Source organism: Mytilus edulis, chromosome 11, assembly GCF_963676685.1.
Source record: "Mytilus edulis chromosome 11, xbMytEdul2.2, whole genome shotgun sequence".
Lineage (NCBI taxonomy): Eukaryota > Metazoa > Mollusca > Bivalvia > Mytilida > Mytilidae > Mytilus > Mytilus edulis.
The window spans coordinates 64,926,004-64,944,566 of NC_092354.1; the positions used below are offsets into that span (position 1 = coordinate 64,926,004).

At 30.7% G+C, this 18,563-nt stretch overlaps 1 protein-coding gene across 4 annotated transcripts in view; it reads right to left on the minus strand.

Moving 5' to 3' along the window:
• The window catches only part of LOC139496072 (signal peptide peptidase-like 2A), a 72,876-nt gene that overhangs the window by 37,913 nt on the left and 16,400 nt on the right, over window positions 1-18,563 (minus strand). The window contains exons 10-16 of one of the 4 annotated variants that reach the window (XM_071284512.1): window positions 18,373-18,447; window positions 17,116-17,145; window positions 13,863-13,922; window positions 13,000-13,099; window positions 11,683-11,760; window positions 9,651-9,811; window positions 2,894-7,851 (exon numbers count right to left, since the gene is read on the minus strand). In XM_071284512.1, the coding sequence (XP_071140613.1) occupies window positions 7,705-7,851; window positions 9,651-9,811; window positions 11,683-11,760; window positions 13,000-13,099; window positions 13,863-13,922; window positions 17,116-17,145; window positions 18,373-18,447 (651 nt within the window). In that variant the 3' untranslated portion in view covers window positions 2,894-7,704. Of the gene's footprint in view, window positions 1-2,893; window positions 7,852-9,650; window positions 9,812-11,682; window positions 11,761-12,999; window positions 13,100-13,862; window positions 13,923-17,115; window positions 17,146-18,372; window positions 18,448-18,563 lie in introns of those variants that run through there. The other 3 variants (XM_071284510.1, XM_071284513.1, XM_071284511.1) reach the window with 3 other exon arrangements.

The window sequence follows — 18,563 nt, forward strand, 5'->3', positions numbered from 1 at the left end:
GTTTTGTTCTTTCCTCTTAAAGTTGGTGTGTTTCCCTCGGTTTGAGTTTGTAAACTGGATTTTTTGGGGTTATTTATGACTTTCGAACAGCGGTATACTGCTGTTGTTTTTATTCATTTTGGAATATTTTTAGATCGCCAGTATAATAACATGGTCAGAAAGGCTGAATAAAACATAAGGCTAGTGGGAACAATCAAATATCAGAGGTTTTGTAAGGTATTGTTCTATATCTAGGTCCTGCAATGCTTGATTATACTTAAATACTTAACTGTAGGATACAATAGTAACAGACTGATGTTGAGATTAAATATTTTAGAAGTTACCTCCTTGTTATTTCAAAAAATGCTTTTGCATCAATTCTTTTATTGTTAAACTGAACAGGAAGGAAATTCCTCTTTTTGTCATGTACAGGTTTCGATCTAACTGGTTCAAAGAGACGAAAAAGAGTAACATCAAAAACTATACTGACCAGTCTGTATACGAGAGAAAATGTATTCATGCATTCTTTGTAAAGTGCATAATCTCTCAAACATTTTAGAATATTAACAGGCATTAAATAAGAAAATTTCTAATGTGATGTTGACAATGAGAAAGAAAGTCTTCATAGCTCTAAGATGGCGATCTAGATCTGAAAGACTTTTCTTTCATTAGGTCAATTGTAATGTTTTGGCCCATTTGTTTGTTACTATCTTGAGGTAGTAGTAAACCAGCTAAAGGCTACACTTGATTAACTGATTATAAAAGTGAATTTATATGCCGAAAGACAATAACTCATGAAAAACAAAATCATCAAACGGTCTTGATCTCGAACTTTTCATGATGAAACTATATACAAGTACATGTACCAATTATTAAATCAATATTTTCAAGCATTACAAATAAAATAGTAAAACTGATTATTTGAGTGAAGGACAATGACTGCATCAGAACAAACCGGAACAAAATTGTAACTTGGTATCTTACTTGTTTTGAAAGAACTATTTTTACAATTATCAAAAATCATTAAGCATGATGAAAAAAATATTAAACTTATTTGCCAGACTTACAGATGGACAGAAGACAGACGTGCAAAACGAGTTCAAACCTACTTCAACTTTGTCCGTAGGGGACTTATTAAAGTACCTTTTGTGTGACGTCGGGGCAGCAAAAATAAAGGTGAGCTATTGGTATTATATGAGTGGGAAATGATGGTATTTCAATAGGCAGTGGCTATTTGACCGGCACCGGCTAAATAGCAAATTTGCTATTTGACCAGCACCGGCAAATAGCAAATTTGCTATTTGACCGGCACCGGCAAAATAGCAAATTTGCTATTTGACCGGCACCGGAAAAATAGCAAATTTGCTATTTAGCCGGCACTGAACAAAACTTTTCATTTATGTGATTTGTAGAGAATTAAAAAAAAATTGATAATAATTGAAAATCATTTTATCACAATATTAAGCATTAAAAATACAGTACAATCAAAAATAAAATATTGAAGGTGTTCATAAATAAATAATTTATAATTTTATAATAAATGATTAAAAGCATGGAAGTTAAAAGTTGAGGTCTTGCTTCTTCTTGTTCCTCGGTTATTAAAATGTTGTTATTAATAGCATTTCTTGCCAAATCGCTTCCAAGAAACCAGTCTAATAAAAGGAATCCGATTTCTTTAGAACTTTTCTTCTGAAAGGGTAAACAATTGGTTTTTTTGGGGGTACGCTTTTCTGAAAGACCGATGACAGTTTGGATCAGACATTGTGGCCTTCCACGTTTCTTCATATTTGGAAGAAGTAATATATGCGAAACATGCTCGATATTTCATGGTTTTGATGGTAAGTGCATCCCGGCCTTTTCCACAGCTGAGCAAAATGTTCCTTTTTATAATTTTCTATAACCAATGCAAACACTTTGTAGGAATTGAATTGTGCATTTAGGTGTTGTATCATCCATTATCACACTATATACTGACCAACTATTTAGGTTGAAAAGTACTCACCCATATTTCAGGGGCGGATCCAGCCATTTTAAAAAGGGGGGGGGGGGGGTTCCAATTACATGTCCCCATTCAAATGCATTGATCGTCCAAAAAAAAGGGGGGGTTCCAACCCCCGGAACCCCCACTCTGGATCCGCGCCTGTATTTAGTTTTTTTTTTCTAAAGGAGAGTTGTATTTTGATTTTTAGAATATATTTAATTTGATATTTAAAAGTTTAAGTGTTTGGGTAACAGTAACAAAAGTTTTTAAATAAAAAATTTATTATTCTTACATTTAAATTCCAGTGAGGTATAATTTAATCAGAGCCGGCTAAATAGCAAATTATTTTGCCGGTGCCGGCTAAATAGCAAATTTGCTATTTTGCCGGTGCCGGTCAAATAGCAAATTTGCTATTTAGCCGGTGCCGGTCAAATAGCCACTGCCATTTCAATACAACCAGTGTAAACACACACTGTCAATACTTATTAGTTATAATTCTCACACCAGTAAGCTTAATACAGTAACAATAATATGTTGTAAGGTAAGAAAATGTGTTTAATAGCAAAATTTGCTACCATACTGCATTTGTTTGCACCTGTCCTAAGTCCGGAATTTGATGTTCAGTAGTTGTCGTTTGTTGATGTGGTTTATAAGTGTTTATCGTTTCTTCTTTTTTTTATATATGTAAGACCATTGGTTTTCTTGTTTGAATGATTTTACACTAGTCATTTATGCAGCCCTTTATAGTTTGATGTTTGGTGTGAGACAAGGCTCTGTGTTGAAGACCTATACTGGTTTACCTCTTACAAATTGTGGCTTAGTTTGAGAGTTAATTCATTGGCTCTCATACCACAAAAATACAGAATGCCGAGGAAAATTCAAAACTGAAAGTTCCTAATCAAATTGCAAAATCAAAAGCTGAAACACATCTAACAACTGTCATATTCCTGATTTGGTACAGGCAATTTATTATTTATAGTAGTTGTGTATCATCCTTAAACTTTGTATACTGTAAACCAACTTATTTTCATGGCACATTATATTCACATTATTATACAACCGCAAAAATAAAAAACATTTTGATCTTATATTGGTATTTCCTCATTGTCAGCGTCCTACGAAGACGGATGGTTTCCGGAAAGTAACTTCAGTATATTTAGTAAATTATAGAAATCAATAAAATTTTAACATAAGGTTTAATATTTAATGTGTTTCCCTCAGTTTTAGTTTGTTACATAGATTTATGAGTTTTGAACAGCGTTATACTACTGTTGCCTTTATTTATAACTGTTCCGTACCAGATGAGTATTTGGACCTTACGCGTATGGTCATGACCATATGCGTATACTCATAAGGTCGACCATAGGCGTATGGTTGGACCATATGAGTATAATACTCATTTGGTTATTAACGGGCCAGACGATATGAGTATTTGGACTATATAGTTTTTTTTTTAACTTACATTATTAAAGTCTCAATGATACAATAACTGTATCTCATAATACAATGATGGTTACATGACAATATATTATTTTATAATTCAAATACTACGTAAAAATAAAATATTGATGCCATAGTAAGTTTTCATCGCTAATTACATTCTTGCATGTAGGCTTTAGATGACATTTACTTCCACACGGTATCATAGCTTTTTTTGCATTTGCAAGTCTTGGTTGTGCAGGATCCTTTTCATTTACACCTTTTGTTTGTGAGTGAAAAGCTAGCCTTTCCGTAGCTATGTACAGTGATACCAAGGTAATAACAAATCGGTAATGATTATCGGTATAAAATGTGTTTATTAAAGTTTGACAAGTAAGTAAAGTTAACTATGTGAAACTTATAATTTTTATTTAGCTTATATTTTTATTGTAATATAATAGTATAATTACCTATATGATAGCGTCTTTTAAATGAACCGTCATACCATATAAAGAGTTTGGAAGTATTCAAAGTAAACTGTAACAGAGTGTTAATTACCCCCACCATACACGTATTGGACCATATGCGGTTGGACCATATGAGTATATACCCATATGGTCATGACCATACGCGTATGGTCCAAATACTCATATGGTCCGGAACATAACCACTAAAGGAAGGTTGGGATTGATTTTGGGGGTTTTGGTCCCAATAGTTTAGGAACAAGGAGCCAAACAAAATAAGTATTTTTCTAGTTTTGAGACAATAACTTGTGTGTAATGGTATGGATATTTCTGAAATTGTACCACAAGGTTCCATTTCAAAAAAGGAAGGTTGGGATTGATTTGGGGGGTTATGGCCCAAACTGATAAGGAATTAGGGGTCAAAACCAATAATACTGAACAGTATATTTTTGAAAACAGTGTCATATAAACTATCAAATAATACCAATAGTTGCATTTCAGAGAGGAAGTAACAAATTACCTCACTTATTTAAAACAAAATTGTATAGAAACCATATCTTTTTGGAATCCGAAAACAATGTGCTATCATTTGACACTGGAAATGACATTTTAAACTGAATTTTAATGTTATATATTTTATTTACCATATGAAAAACTTTTAAAAATTCAAATAATATGCATGATACAAAATAACATTTATTTACAATGTTCAATGAAATATATTTATCATAAATACCATACAAAATAAGATGTGGTGCGACTACAAAAAAATAACCATCCACCAGCAACCAAAAAGTGTGGATTTCAGCAGATATATGTCATAACATTCATTCCCTTATGGCAACAGTACAATGCTGGACATTGTTGTAAAATTCAAGTATCTTAAAAATCTTAAATAGAAATTTCCACTGTCAGAAAGAACCAGTCAAGCAACAAAAAATAGAACTTAAATATACAACTTTTAAAAATATATATCTCATATCTCAAGTTTAAAATAAAATGAACATAAAGAAAAAACAACATACAATTAATTGATATAAAAACTAGAATATTAAATAACAACAGACTTAAGATAATATATTATGTGGATTCAGTTATTTCAGCATTACAAGTTTTGGTGGATTAGGGAAAAATTGTATTTTAAAAGAACATTTTATTTGATAGTTTAGTTGAAGTTTGATCTACTAATTATGAAATTTATAAATCGTTGAACATTAGATACATATTTCCCTCGAAATCCATGAAAACAAATAATAATGAATCTTAAGTAATACACAAAGTAAAATATTAACAGAGATGTTTTTCACCTGTATAACCTAAACACGAACTTGAACATCAGCTGACATCAAATACTCAAAGTAAATTATTAACCCCGGGTGGGGTTACTTCCTATATTTTTAGTTGTATGAGTGTGCCGCAAAAGAGAGTCGCTTTTTCTTGCCCTGCTGGTTAAAACCAGGTCCCTTTTTCATGCCCTGTTGGTAAAAACAGGGTCTTTTTTTAAACAAAGTATTTGTCTAGAACAGGAACACTTATTTAACTGTTTAAGATACAGTCTAGAACCCGGTTGTAGAACAGCATCTATTTTATACGGTCTAGAACACTGTATACATTTTATGAGCGTATTAAGAACAGGGTATGTATTTCAATATTTCTATTCAGAACAGGGTATGTTTTTCAATGTTTTCTGGTTAGAACAGGGTATGATTTGGCAAGTGCTGTTGGCACATTTATACCCAAAAGGATAGTTTGTAACCCCCCTGGGATATTAACATATATTTTCCTCACCTGTATAACCTAACCAAAAACTTAAACAACAGCTGATGTCAACATCAATTTCAAAACAGTACACCTTATTAAACAAAATAAACATAAACAAATTACTGGTGAAATGTACAAAAAAAAAGATTGTGTATGCTTGCAAATGAGACAGCAGTCTGCTTAATTATGAAAATTTAGGCAACTGGTTGATAGTTTTATGTGTTTTTATAGTTTAAGTGACACAACATTGGCAAAGTTTGTTTCTTTGTTTGACAAATGTGGCTTTTTGAGAAGACAAATTCTTCATTTAAACAAAATTTGATGTTAATATCTTCATTAATTTTATGTCAAAATTTTGACTCATTTCAATTATTTTTTCAAAAAGTTATACACAATAAAAAAATGATTTCAAAGAAACTAATGGAGGTCTTTCTGCTATTCTATTGCCTTGAGTATATTGAACATCATATCTTAAAATGTTCGCTAATATATTTGTCAATTATGCAAAATAAAAAATGTTATGGTAATAATAATATTAATATGCAGAATTTAAAATATCTGCAGCTAAAATAAAGTACACAAACCAGCAGATTATTATGAAAAAAAAGAATTGACTAGTTGAACATTTTTCTGTGTATACTTAAACCAGATGCTCTGCAGGGTGCAGCTTCATACAACCGCAGAGCTGGATTCAGCTCTAAATTTGGATTGTGATTAAATAGTTGACACAACATAGGTTTTTGACACAGAATGAATGTGGTCTAATGAACTTACAAAATTTGTTTTGCCTTTGAGCAATTCACTATGCTGTTAAATATTAATCCTCTCAACAAAATGTTTGAAGAAATTTTCTTTTTATTTATGAAATCTGAAATGAGAAAAATTGCCCCCCCCCCTTTTTTCACATCCCCCTTTCCCTTATTCCAAAACTGATCTCAATTCAAATTTCTAATGGAGTTTGCAACAATAACTACTCATTTAAATACATCATAAAATATTAAAATGTAAAAAAAGTGCTTGTAATCACTGAATGGTAAAGATTATTTTAATTTATTAGTTGGTAGTAAAAGTGAATATACATTGTATATTGTATAAAACAATGATTTAAATTGATTCAACTACTATTCTGGACAAAGAAAGATAACTCCAATTTTCAAAGAATATTTCATAAAAACTGTGCAATTGAAAATTTCTTGCTATTGTGCAATATTGTGCAATTAGATATTTCTTTCTATTGCCCAATACTGTGCAATTGAAGATTTCTTGCTATTGCACAATACTGTGCAATTGAAAATTTCTTGCTATTGCGCAATACTGTGCAATTGAACATTTCTTGCTATTGCACAATACTGTGCAATTGAACATTTCTTGCTATTGCGGAATACTGTGCAATTGAAAATTTCTTGCTATTGCACAATACTTAAGATAATAATTTTGGACCCTGATTTGGACCAACTTGAAAACTGGGCCCATAATAAAAAATCTAAGTACATGTTTAGATTCAGCATATTAAAGAACCCCAAGAATTCAAATTTTGTTAAAATCAAGCTAAGTTTAATTTTGGACCTTTTGGACCTTAATGTAAACCAATTTGAAAACAGGACCCAAAATTAAAAATCTGAATACATGGTCAGATTTGGCATATCAAAGAAGCCCAATAATTCATTTTTTGATGAAATCAAACAAAGTTTAATTTTGGAACCTTTTGGCCCCTAATTCGATGGGACTAAAACTCCCAAAATCAATCCCAACCTTCCTTTTGTGGTCATAGACCTTATGTTAAAATTTCATAGATTTCTGTTTACTTAAACTAAAGTTAGAGTGCGAAAACCAAATGTCTTCTGACGACAAGGACGACGACGACGGATGACGACGACGACGCCAACGTGATACCAATATACGACCAAAAAATTTTCAATTTTTGCGGTCGTATAAAAATATATAACATATACAGTCTTCATCAAATCTATTAAAATATGAAAATGAAAGACATGAATAAAACGGATTAACTTCCCTCAAGTTTTTGTATAAATCAAAACCCACTAGTTATAATATTTTAAGTTTCCCATAATTCTTTGTTTCAGATTTGCTGCGACATAGTCACTTCCTGATTAGACTTCTGTTTTCACTGTCTATTGTAGATGTGCTAGACATTTCTTCGTTGACATTATTTACAGATGCTGTATCAGGGCCTGAGGTAACAATGTCTGGTTGTGGTGGAGGACTCTCACTGTTCTCAGGAACACCCTATCAAAATAAAATATTTCATAAACAAAATGTCTTATGCAGCAAACTTAACAATTATTGATGTCAACTATGTTGATGTCCCCAAAAAGGCAATCCCTTTGTCTGGATTTCTAGAACTTTTTGTAAGAGGCAAGGCAATACATAACATTTAAAATTCAAAATCATTTTTCAGATAATTTCAATGACATTTCAAAGCAATTTATTTTTCTAGGGTCTATCTATATATACATGATTGATGAACAATAGACAAAAAATACAATATAGGTTATTATAGCATTGTTATGAAATGCTGCATCTAAATAATGTGAATTAAACTAAAAATGTAGAAAAGCATTGGAGGTGAAGAGGAATAACTCTTGTATATATATCAAAGCAATCATGTTAACTTTTTTGATGTCCTCCATTTTTTTTCCAATTTCTGACTGCATATGTTTATTTTCTATTGAATATACTGCTATTATAGGATTTATCGCCTTTTTAAAGGAATTTAATTGTGTATAAACTCCACCAATTCACTCATAATCAAATAAAAGTCTGAAGAGGACTTCATTGATATGTATGAGTGACTTGGTGCAGTTTTTACGCCAATAAATTCCTTTAAAAAGGCGTTTAATCCTTATAGTTCTTTAAAATTGGAAATAATTAATACATAATGCCACATTTGAAACCTCTATCACATGTAAATTGTATATTTGTGTCATTGAATAAGCCTGGTGCATGAATATATTTGTTGGTTCACGCAAAATTATGTACTCAACTCTGATAAAAAATTAAACACCAAAAACTCTTATTATCATTAAAATGAATGTGTTGTGTCTATTATTTAATTCAATGATCAACCCACAGTGAAAATAATGTTGTTAACGTAGATTCAGATTGTGTTATTATCACTACCATCTTGTTTACATTGGTTACGATAAGAAGTCCGGTTCTCGTCGTCTATCTAAATATAAACAACGTCAAGCACAACTACCAGAAGTTCTCTCGACCAATCATATTAACGGTTTCCCCAATATGCAAATCATATAAGAATTATTAGAAAATATTTGTGTCTTAATTACTGAATAACAAGAGTTTAGTGATCATGACTGTAAACATTGACTCAATTTTCCTACTTAAGGTAGATTCATGGTATGCCGCCATCTTGGATTGTACAAAATCGGTCTAGTTATCTGCCCTAATCAGCAAATTTGGAAACAGATTTTCAATTTAATGATTAGACTGTTATAAAGAAAACTTGTTAATTTATTGTATTATTCTAAATATTTTAACAAATATCAAACTTTTTTAATTTTTAAAATCATTTTTTTCAAATAAGCCATTTAAGGGGAGTTAACTCTTTTAGTTCAAAATTTATACTGGGCTAATAGGGATTTTTTTATTTTTACTTGTGGCAAGTAAACAAGTTCGGTGATACCATGTTTTCTTTTTATTTTCTTAAAACATATTATGAAACCTATCTTCTCACAATTTATTTCAAAATTCTATCTCATAGAATTTTTTTTATGCACTTCTATGTGTTTTTTCATGAACAAACTAACCAAATTTAGGCAATTTTCAACGACTCATAGCTTAAAATATAGCACGGTGACCTATACTTTTTATTATATTTTTGAAAAAAGCATAGTAAAATCTTCATTTTGGCAAATTATAAGAAAATTCTGTCTCAAAAAACATTTACTTATGATCTACCTTAAGTAAAATGTTTTCATTTCATCCTTGGAGCAGAAGACATTATTATTTTTAAGAAATCACATATAACACTCAGTTCATTGTAGACTTAAATAAAAATATTTTACCACTTTTTTAATTCCATTCCACAATAGTTTAAATTCTCTTCTGATACAGCCAATCACAAAAGTTGTTATAAGTGTACAAGGCACAAGGTACAATAAAGCTGGTTGGCCAGTCTGCATCAATTCCAAGGCAACAAATGTGATGATCATTCCAATTCCATATGCTGTAAATACATACATACATTTATGGTACAATATTAATCATGTCTATAAAATTACATTACATGTATATTTCATTATATTACTTTATTATGATTGGCTAACAGAAATCTTGTGTCATGCTGAAATCAACCTGCATTTCAAAATTAAATGTAATTTATAATGACACAAGCTTTTGTGGTGTTTTCATGATCGTAGCAAAAAATGTAGTTATAAGAATAGTATGCTTCTTTTAGTAATTGTATAGGGTGGTAAAAGTGTTGACTGTGTGTCAAATTGTTTTGTTATTGCAGAAAGACTTTCATGCAATTTTGCAGTTAGGAATCTAATGCATTATGGGTAGTATTTTCAAAAGTGTACATAAAAATGTTGTGATTGGTGGAAGATATCCTAAGCAATGTATATTCGACAATTGATAGAATTACCCCATAGTCCTCCAGATTTTGAAACAGCAATTGAACTGATGTATTACTTTGAAAATTCCCGAGTTTTAATGTTAATTATCAGACATCATGTGCACGTAACACCACACAGCATTACACAGGCCTTCTAATAGGTGTGCAGTGGCGGATCCAGAAATTTCAATAAGTGGGGGCCCACTGGCTGCCTAAGAGGGGGCCCGATTTCGTCATGCTTCAGGGATTCCATATATAAGCAACCAAATTTTTTTCTCAACAAGAATGTGTCCAAAGTACACTGATGCCCAACTCGCATTATCAGTTTCCATGTTCAATGGACCGTGAAATTGGGTAAAAAATCTAATTTGGCCTTAAAAGTAAATTGATCAACCAAAAGGGAGGGAACATGTGTACTAAGTTTCAAGTTGATTGGACTTTAACCTCATTGAAAACTACCTTGACCAAAAATTTTAACCTGAAACTCACACTTTTAATTTCTATGTTCAGTGGACCATGAAAATGGGGTCAAAAGATTAATTTTGTTTTAAAATAAGAAAGATCATATCATAAGGAACATGTGTACTAAGTTTCAAGTTGATTGGACTTTAGCTTCTTCAAAAACTACCTTGACCAAAAACTTTAACCTGAAATGGGACGGACGGACGGACGAACAGACGGACGGACAGATGGAAGGACGCACAGACGGAAGGACGCACAGACCAGAAAACATAATGCCCCTCTACTATTGTAAGTGGGGCATAAAAATCCGCCTCTAGTGTGAATTTTTTAATGGAGTGATTATTGCTTAAGCATATATATATATTATTGGTTTCCAGTGATCAACCAAAACATGGGAGCAATCAGTCTTATTGTTTTAAATTTAATGCTGATTTTACACATCAATGGTTTAGGGTACATATCAAATGTAAGAAAAATCTATGGTTTAAATAAAATGTTTTAAAAAAAGTTTGGGATGATTTGGTTTGAAATGTAGATCCATTGATCAGAACTGTTTATTATGTGAAACAAGTTAAATGAAGAAATTGTTTATTAATATGTGAAAAAAACAACTTCAGACCATGTTTTCAAAGGTGCATCACATTAATCTTGACTCGCCAGAAAAAAAATTTGGTATTAACTTAATGCAAGTAGTTTGCAATCTATGGTTCTTGTCAGTAGTTTTTGCTATACTTTTTAAATATCAATACTCTGTAAATCGTCAATCTAAACCAACAAATTAAGGTGGAAATAATGAAAAAATTCAAATATTTTCATTTTTTGTATACATTTTTGCTGGGGGACTAAATCTAAATTTTGGTGCATCATTAATAATTTCATTCTGCACTTTATCATTGTTTCTTTCTACAAAGTAATTAGCTAGGGATGATTTTGAACATTTCATGAGATCGCAAGATTAGTGAAAATAACCTTGGCCCTAACTATGCATGTTTACAGCAAGACATCAGGGTTGAACTTACCTATTACTGTAGCTATGTAGTATATCTTTTTACTTTTGACGTTTAAATCTATTCCGTGGTTATAACCAACCAATAAACCTGCAATACATCAACAAAGATTGTATGGACTAATAAAGCAGGTATATACAATATATTTATGTATCATATAATAAATAAATAAATGTTTTACATTTGTCATTGGGGCCTTTTATAGCTTACTATGCGATATGAGCTTTGCTCATTGTTGAAGACCTTACTGTGACCTATAGTTGTTAATTTCTGTGTCATTTGGGCTCTTGTGAAGAGTTGTTTATTGGCAATCATTCCACATCTTCTTTTTTATTCATATAACTTTCTCATGATCATTTTTTTTTTTATTCCTTCTAAGTTCTTGTGATATTTCAATGAAAAAATAATGTTATATATGAATGAGGTGTAAATTTGTTAAATTTTCTGAGATCTTTCAGTAATTTTCTGACTGTATACTGTCATTTTTCTAATTCAACATCATTTGTAAAGATAATTTTGATTGGATAAAAGAGGGACGAAAGATACCAAAGGGACAGTCAAACTCATAGACCGAAAACAAACTGACAACGCCATGGCTAAATATGAAAAAGACAAACAAACAACAGCACACATGACACAACATAGAAAACTAAAGAATAAACAACACGAACACCACCAAAAAACTAGGGGTGATCTCAGGTGTTCCGGAGGATAAGCAGATCCTGTTACACATGTGGCACCCGTTGTGTTGCTTATGTGATAACAAATCTGGTAAATAGTCTAATTCGGTAGGTCACATTCATGAAAGGTCAGCATATGAATTTTCATGGCATCTATTCACAATTGATGCTATGGAAACATATGTGCAAGTGCAGACAATTTATGACATATTATAAATGTATGAATTGTTTTAGTCAGTTTCATTAGAACGGAGATCACAATATTGTATTTTAAGCTCCAACAGCATCAATAGGTGATTTGATGGTGGCAAATACTGGTTTATTATCTCCACTAATGCATCGCTAATAAACTTAATTTGCTACCATCAAATCACCAATAAATGCTGTAGGTGCTGAAAATACAATATTCTTTTCTCCTTTTTCATTCTCACAATGCATGTCACATTTAAAATTGATTAAAAATACTTTTGAAATCTATCAAATTCTATGTTTTGACTGAACAGTATGATAATTTTTAGTTGACTATACACAATTTGTAAAGATTTGTATTTAATGTGTAAAATAAAAAAAAATTAAAAAAAAATTTGTGGTCTTTCTGCTGTCAACATGATTCATTTATAACAAATATCATCAATCCAAATATTATTACCTGGAACTATCACATCTCCAAATCCCAACATGGAAGGCTGATTTAAACAGGAGCTATAGGGAGAATAATTCAACTTTGGTACAACAAAAACCATAGGCAGCTATAAAAACAATATAACATGTATAAGTCATGGAATATGAATCTTAATTTTGTAAGCCTTCTGAAAAGTTCAAAATTATGTGCTTGAAATCTTGACAGACAATTAAAAACTATAATTGCCTCGCAGATGTAAAAATCACTAACTGTTAATTCAGAAGTCATTGTAATTTTTTTTATTAATGATGGTTAGGTCAGGAATATGACAGTTGTTATCCATTCATTTGATGTGTTTGAGCTTTTAATTGTGCCCTTAAGATTTGATTAGGGACTTTCTGTTACGAATTTTTTTCCATTTTTCATAAATCGCAATAATAAATTCACGTAATCATTTCTGAATTCACATATGCAAATTCAAATAGATGCTGATCTTGTGGGTAGTTCACAAGGTTAAAGGCTACATGAAAACCTAGGAAGCATTTCAAAAGCTTGGCAAACTTTACTGTACAAATACTTTCATTTTTTTGTGGTAATGCACATGTATTTTATATGTAACTTATATATAGCAGGCGATATATATATACAACTCGTCTAAACATCAACCCAACAATGTTAGATCTGTTTTTTTATTTCCCTCGCTGGGATTCGAACCTATGCTACTGAGATATTGTGACACCAAATTGCCTGCACTGTAACCAGTGCGCTAGACCACACGACCACCTGGGCTTATATGTATATACATATAGATATAATTAGGAAACAAATTTGCAGTTCACTTCAAATGTTGTTGTTAATCTAGTAGTAACTTATATGGGTACATCTTTTACCCTTTCTTTGGATTTTGATGCTCCGCCAGTAGCAACTTTAACCATTATACTTTCACCATTCTGTTAAAAATTAACATAAATTCAATATACATGTAATTTAAACAGTCAAAATGGATTTTGACATATCTATATATATAAAAAATAAATCCAATGTATTTGCTGTGCAAAATTTATTTATATAAGTTGTTATGCCACAAATTAATGCACCCATGGTTCCTTTAACACTCTCAACAGTTGGAACCAATAAAGATAACATAAATGTGGCATTTCTGAATAGATATTTACTCCTGACAGTATGACTATATATGAAAGTAACAAATACAATTATAATCAGTGGTTGTTGTTTGTAGCAGTGTTATACATGTATATGTTTTTCATTCATTTTTTTGTACATAAATGAGACCATAAGATTTCTCCTTTGAATGGTTTTACATTTGTCATTTCACAGTGGCAGATCCAGGGGGGGTTCCGGGGGTTGGAACCCCCCCCCCCCCCCCCCCTTTTGTAAAATGGCTGGATCCGCCACTGTTTCAGGGTCTTTAATAGCTGACTTTGTTGCAAGGGCTTTGCTCATTGTTGAAGGCTGTATGGTAACCTATAATCAGTCAGGGGACTTACTTAAACAAGTGATTTTCTAAATCACTGATTCAAGTAACATTATTTCCATAAAGGTTGGAAGTTAGAGTTGTCTTTCTTTAATAATCACCTATTTAAGTAGTACAAATTAATCACTAGAAGAAGTGATTTAATATTAGTGTAGCTTTAAATATAGAATACTAATGATCCAGGGACTAATTATGTTTCTAAACTTATCAGAACCAACATCTGTGTTGTCTAGGATGACCAGGTCATTTCAGGTGATGACCTTGTATTGAATCTAGGATAATGACATAAAAATCACTTGTTTAAGTATCAGACCTCAATTTCCTTCCCAAAAATCACTTCTTTAAGTATCATTCTTTTAATAACCCCCACTAATTTCAACACCCCCGAACAGTGAAATATTTATCGCGAACAGTAGAATTTTATTACATAATCTGAAAGATGAAACCTTGAACTTCACAGGAAAAATACTCCCACTGCTGTGAAAAATCTTTGAAGAAAGTATCAGTTCATTATGTAAAGCCATTATTATAGCATTTGTTCAACTAAAATAGAATTTTCAGGTAAATGATAGCATCAAAGGCACAAACCTTTCTACTTAAAAGAAGCAAAAAGTTCATATTTTTTCATTTTACTAATTAAAAGATGTTATTCAAACCTATGTGTTGAAAATTTTGAAAAAAATACAAAATCCCAATTTGTGACAAAACCTCGAATTTGCTACTCAAATAAGTGATTTAAAAATCACTTATTTCAGTAAGTCCCCTGACTGATAATTGGTTATTTCTATGTTATTTGGTCTCTTGTGAATAGTTGTCTCATTGGCAATCATACCATATCTTCTTGATGCACTTTTTCCCCCTGTTTCATGAAAGAGAACATTTAGAGATGCTCAGACTTGGGACATACCTTATATAACACTTAGTTATTTGATCTTTCTTACACATATTTAATTCTGTTGTAATGTAAATTTTTTCATTCGAGTATTTTTTTCTGATAAAATAAAGATAATCCAAATTTGTGTCATAATCTGTTTGCCACTTCCCATAATTGAACCTGTAATAAGAGATCTTTTTTTTTAGTTGTCTTTCTTATGAGGGACTTTAAATTTTATTGACAATGGAGATCTAGAGCTAGTAGAAAGGGCACATTTATCTGTGTGTAACCTTTAATTTTTCAAATCTTTTTATTACATTTAATGTGTTTTTAAGCTAAATACTTTTGATACCAAAAGTTAATTGTCACTGAAAATTTGTTAAAAGGCCGATATATCACTTACAACTTATCATGCTTTGATCAGGTAAAAGCCAATTTTGTACAGTATGGAACCAGTCTACGATTGACAAAGGGAAGTAATTTGTTAAAAAAGTAGGTAATAACATAATCAAATCCATAATTGGCAAATGAATTATTACAAATGCTTCTCATGTCTAATACAGCTCTTTAAGAATAACTTATGTATTATTTAAGGTTCTAACTCTTCTAACTATGTAATGTCACAAGTCTAAACATCTCTGTTATGGCTTTGCATGTAAGTATTATGGTATTTCTTCTTTCAAAGTCAGATATATATGAACATTCTATATCTATATAAATGTTTAATTATTTACATTCAATTGGAGCAAATTATAATCTATATTCCTTATCAGAAAATTTGGTAGGATAAAATACCAAAATCATAATGAGACAACTTTTTTAGCTCTTGAAATGAAGACAATATATAATGAAGAAAATGTTGTAAATGGTATTTTCATATACCTGGTACGTAATTAACATAAGCCACACAATATTAAATCATGAAGCAGATGGTCTACTTGAATATCTTTAAAGCTAAGATTATTTATTTCAAAATATAGCATATTACTGGTACATGCTTAAGAAAAATTTAAGCAATGAAAAAATTGCAATGAATCTAAAAAAATTCCACAGAAATAAATAAACATTCAATATCATATGACATTACTAAAAAATAAAAATACCATTTAAAAACTTATTTTCAAGTTCACCAATTTTGATTCTGAAAGGGTTCATGATATTCATATATTTCTAAATCAAGTAATTTTTTGCTTGAAATTTGAAAATTTGTAAAAATAAGAATAATAAAATAATATGTCAGGAAAGTCCACGAGAAGAATGAGAAAAATGTGAAATTGTCTTTAAATCATTATCTTACAACTTAAACCAGCCTAATAAATTATTATTAAATTTCTTCAAACCATCAATCTGATGATCTTGACACACCCAGAATTCATTAAGATCGAAATTGTCAGTAAAATAGGTAACAAATTTGCTTATCTAAATTGTTCTTTAACACATTTTCTGTTTGTATTTTGTATTTATTCATTTTATACATTTGCATGATATATGCATATTTGGACCTATAATTCAGGTAAAAAATATGCATGAGATATTTGCCACCAGACATTTAATAATGAGTTAATTGAGCAATCAATTATCAGAAACAGTGTAACCAATCTGAATAAAGACTTATCAGAAATTGACCAATATTAAAAATAATCTGACATCTTTATTTAACATTTCGAAAGTTCGCAAAAGCTTAAAAAGTAAATGCTATTCCAAAATGAAAACTAGTGAACTTGAAATAAATCCTTTTTAAAGTAATCCCACATGCAGATATAGAAAGCCTTACTCTTTTAGTCACATCAAGAATTTCTTCATCCTAATCAACACAAAAATTAATTTAATTAAAGGTTCCATAATGGACAAGGGTTTCTCTTCTTATAAAAATATCTAGAAAGTATTTGGGCAGCTTATTTAAAAGTTAATTTGTGATTGTGAGCTTTCAGATATTTATGTTGGAGTCTGTAACAAGGCAAAGTTAGAGATGTCCTGAAAGGAGTAGGTCCAGTAAGACCCCTATTTGGCTAAAAAATAAAGCAGTTTTACAAAATTGTTAAAATGTAAACTTTAAGTTATTTATTGGAAAGTAGAATGCATCTGCTTCATAAATATGGGCTGTTTTTCACAATACAATGCACAAATATCAGATACTAGCATCATTAAGTTATGCTAAATTACTGAAATCTTCACAATTTGAACCATTTTAGTTAAACTTTTGGCGGTTTCTGTCTTAAATGAAAGTGATCGCATTTGTGTTCATTCTTAATATTGAAATGTAACAAATTTTGGCATATTTGATAGAGTTTTCATATTTAAGCTTGAATCGGAGCGTTTTTAAAGACTAAATCAGTTAAAATCTTTCACTTAAACTAATTGAATCAATTGAAATAGACACTTAAGTGTTTAAAAAGTGTCAAAATTTCGTCAGATGAACCTGAAATTTGAGGCCAAAATCGACCCTTACTGGACCTACCCATTGATCTGAGGAAAGTAATAACCTCCTGGAATTTCTTTTTTGCGTAGCATGTTTCTTGAAGAAAAGGTCCAAATATGCATTTGGTCTTGAACATGTTTGTATCACATTTTTTAAGTTCTGTCTTTCAAAACAGACAAACTTTTATCAACAGACTTTTTGAATTAATAATCTGTATTGGAAAGTTTTTAAATATATGATATCCCTCTTGAACCTTTATATCAAATAAATTTGAACTGACGAAACCCAGTTTGGCAAAAAGAATCATTAGTTTTTCTTTAGCATTTTACATGAATTTAACATGTTTCAATGCCGACTACTGTAAATTCAGAAATTATTGCGATTTTATCATTTTAGACTTAAATGTGATTTTAATTTTTACGATTTTGAGAAAAATCCTGTTTAATTCATATAAAATATTATATTTTAAAATGCGAGTTTAAATTATTGCGTTTACAACTCTGTTGCATTTTTCACAATAATAAAAACATCGCAATAATTTCTGAATTTACAGTATTGATAAAGTTTAATTCTGGACAAGTGAATAAGCTGACTTAATTAGCTATATCTTACCTTAGTAAAATAAGGTGTGATAAATACAAAGAAAATATCATACAGGAATAACAGAATCAGTAATATTGAGCAGATCTGTAAAAAATAAATAAACATTCAATTCTAACTCATGACCTTAAGGAAGCTGGCTTGTCATGTTTTGGATTTTTTGACAGATTTTCGGAATCCTCTGGTGTTATCCATTTGAATGC